General features: G+C 34.7%; 1 protein-coding gene across 1 annotated transcript; it reads right to left on the bottom strand.

The window, feature by feature from the left end:
- Positions 1 to 323: 323 nt before the first annotated feature.
- On the bottom strand, positions 324 to 2,556 carry LOC106884426 (FMRFamide neuropeptides). Its single transcript, XM_014935811.2, has one exon. It carries the CDS (start codon positions 2,527 to 2,529, stop codon positions 1,750 to 1,752), a length of 780 nt encoding a protein of 259 aa, XP_014791297.1. The 5' UTR covers positions 2,530 to 2,556; the 3' UTR covers positions 324 to 1,749.
- Positions 2,557 to 4,064: the final 1,508 nt, after the last annotated feature.

Below are 4,064 nucleotides of genomic sequence, written 5' to 3'. Positions count from 1 at the left end.
TAGATAGATAGATAGATAGATAGATAGATACACAGTTCTTCAGAAACCTTCCTGAAGACTACTAAAACCGCTAGAAGTAGGTGATTGATTATGACTGCAGCTATAATAGGTCAGTAGCTGTTAAAAGAGAATATTTGATAGACTGTTTAGCTTTTAACTTCAAATTTTAGCGGGTCCACTTTGGCCAATCTATCAATCATGGAAGCTGTTAAAATATATTGCCTGATCAAACGAATTCAAATATATCTAATGGCTGCTTTCATATTTTATTAAATAAAGAAACGAAAGAAACCCTTCTGGAATGCAGTAACTTTGAAACATAATTATTTTATATCATGATCAATTTTTATTATCATTTTTACGTTTTCAACACAAATATCAACATCATTTCAGATAAGATATCTGAGGGTTTATTTTAGTTTATTTTATATTTTCTCTGGGGAATGGTTGTTATTTTTATGAAGAAAAAAAATTTACATCATGTAAGAAATTTACAGCAAAATACCGGCAATTGTCCACTTCTCCGACAAGGAGAAATATCCTCCGAATATTACTCGTTCGAATTTGGGGGCGTGTCGTTAATATTGGTCACCAAAATATGAAGTTCAGACCATCCACTTTAGGAAATATTACCTCTCAACCTTACGCTCTTTCTCTATTTCTCTTTTCTCATTTACATAATTTGATATAATTTAGATTTGTTTCTTTCTCTTCCATTTCATGTACATCCTTACTACTGTTACATACTTAGAGACAAAGAAACACACACACACACACACACACACACACACACACACACGCACGCATGCACACACACACGCACATACATACATACACACATACATACAGACAGACAAACACAGATATACGCACCTTATATACGCACACGCAGAGACTACTGATGTATTACATACATTCACACAAACCAAATCTAAAAATTTGCCTACACATATACGTGCATATACTGGAATATATACTTGTATATATGCTTGCTTTTATATGTGTATATATTCATATGTTTATTTACATTTATAACTGTGTATGCATTTATGCATGTGTGTGAATGTTGTAAGATATGTTGCAGGTTTGGAGAGTGGAGTGGATTTCAAGAAAAGACACTGTCTTTACGATGATATATTTGTCTGAACTTCACATATTAATGCCCTTTATTTACTAGTACAGACACGGTATTTTGCATTTACGCTCCTTTGACATATATCTATGCTCTCGAGCATACAAATATACACAAATTATGCATACTCTCACTCAAACATACAAACGGATGCACGCAAATACACACACACACACACACACACACACGTGCACACACATACACACATATATTTTAATTCAGTATTTGTTTTGCAACACTCTGATGTGAAAACGTGTGTTGAAATAGATGCATCGTGTGAGGATCAAGATGACCCTCTCAAAATAGAACATATATATATATATATATATATATATATATATATATATATACATATATATATGATATTTTCCTAATTCATATATATATATATATAGAACAAAAATATTTTCTGTGTCCTGTATTTAAAGCTGTCTCAGAAGAAATATTTCTGTATATTTGTGGAATTCTTAAAGTATTGTGTTGTATTTTTTGGTTTCTTGTTTCATTGCGTCGGTGATAGTCCTTATTCGTTTCAGAATCATTTCCAAATGGTAATCTTTTCTTTTAATTCTAAATTGTTCCCTTTAACCGGTTTCTTTTCATTCATAGTTGTAGACTCATTGAGATTTGACGTTTAGATCACTGAAATAATCGGCATGGCTTCCATCGGGGATCGCTGCGCGTTTGCCAATCCTTAAAAAGCCCCGTGTCGGACCGCGAAATCCACGAGTGTTGATGCCATTATCTTCTGTGAAAGGTCCACGACCTAAGCGAATGAAAGATGAGGCGGGTATTTTTCCGATTCTGAGGAAAGCGTTGGTGCGTTTGTCCTTAGAGAGATCGTCATTATTCAAACTTTTACCAATTCTCAGGAATGAAGATGGATCATTTTGTCGACCAATGCGTAGAAATGCGTTAACACGTTTAACAGTTTCATCCGTGTCATCAATTTCATCTTCTACTTCATTTCCTGATTTTCCAATTCTAAGAAACGAAGATGGACTGGCTCTAGTATCACGCCCTGACATTTTATCTGCATCGTATTCGTTTAGATCATCATTTTCGCTATCATCCACTCTTTTGCCAATTCTTAGAAACATGCTTGATGGGGCTTTACCGATTCTAACAAAGTGCAATGGGGGGCGACGTCCAATTCTCAGGAAAGAACTAGGGCTTCGAGCTAAACGTAAAATTCCGTTTGCTTTACCTATTCGAAGAAATGTGTTTGCTCGTTTCAGATCATCTTCACTATCCATTTCAGGGTCGGCTTCATTCGCACTGTTCACCAATTCGTCACTGCTAGAAGCTTCTTCAGCCTGGACATAGATAACCCATTGTGATGTCACACACATCAAGGTAATTGTTGCTAAAAGAACGATTCTCCAAAGACCGGCCATTTTCTTTAACAAGATTCTGGAAAAGAGAAGAAAAGAAAGAAAGAATATATTTAGTTAAAGGAAATATAACAAAATAGCTTGAAATATACTCATCAAGTTTCATATTAGCACTAATTTTTAAATACCTAGGCGAAGGCTAAAGTTAACTGAATTGATTGATACAAGAATATTGTTTGTAGTTGTGTAGTAAAATTAAGAAGAATAGTAAAATTATGTTTTTGTGGTATTTTGAATATAAAAATATCTTATTTATACAGTGAGGAATGCCTTTTTACTCCGGTAAGCAGTCATAGCTACTGCTCAACCGACATAGAGTGTTAAATAATGGAAATATATATATATTTTTACTTTAACCTACTTTATTTGGCATAATGCGGACATGGGGTAGAGAGTAAAAAGTTATGGGGTATATTGAGTGTAAGTCAATAATGCAAACGTTTCAATTAGGATTGGCTCCACCATTAAAGTATTCGTCTTCGATCCATGAAGATGCTTCAAAGCATCTGCTCGGTCTTTTTGCAATAACAACTAAATATCTGTGAAACTATACCATCTCTAAAAGAAAAGAAATGTATTGCAGAAGTCACCACTTCAATAACCGTAAATTCGTAAAGAAGACGGGACAACCTCTGTAGGGACGCCGTTAGGGCGAGAGATAACTCTATGGCCTCACAGTTCAGTACGCCGGGCGTAGACACTCCTGGGAAGACGAAATTTGCGATATATAAAAAGCTGGATTTATGGGGTTTCACAGAGGTTCGGCCAGCTATAAATGTGTCAAAATAAAAACAGCACCACCACTACCAACAGCAATAACAACGTTAATACAGTGTTGGAGTTAGGAAACAGCATACTGACTTTCATTTAGGGTGGGAAACTAAAGAGGTTCGAATTATTTTACAACCGTTTTCAGCATTTTAAGACTTATGAATATTGGAAAATAAAATATAATAAAAGGAAGAATAAAACAATAAAGTTTTCATTACAGAACTTTAATACATTTGTAAACAATATAAAACGATTATATACACATGTTTTGAGGTTTGCTTGTATATTGCATTCATAGCAATAACATCAGTAAAAACTTACCAGATTGCCATCAACATGTAGTTAGATATCGAAGTACAATATTAATGAAGGCAAGATTTGAGAGGAAGCAGGACTTTTGGAACTTTTTAACTATTGTCCCCTTCCATTTACTAAAACTTTTTAAACGCGCTTCTAGCTGTAATTCTATGGCCCGTCCCCATTTTTAATGTACATATATGTAATATGGAATTTAAATTCGAGGCGGATGACTACTTACAACAGCAAAGACTCACCAATTAGCTTCATATTTGTTTCATATTTACATCAGTAGCTACCAGTATCTTTATTTTTTGATTTAAAGTCATGTATTCCGCATAGACTCCCATCCGCCACAAACACACACACACTCACACACACACAAACACACACACACACACACACACACACACACAAACACACAAACACACACAGACACACACAAACACACAAACACACACACACACACA

Source organism: Octopus bimaculoides, chromosome 3 (genome assembly GCF_001194135.2).
Source record: "Octopus bimaculoides isolate UCB-OBI-ISO-001 chromosome 3, ASM119413v2, whole genome shotgun sequence".
Taxonomy (NCBI): domain Eukaryota; kingdom Metazoa; phylum Mollusca; class Cephalopoda; order Octopoda; family Octopodidae; genus Octopus; species Octopus bimaculoides.
This window is presented reverse-complemented; position numbering and strand designations above follow the sequence as displayed.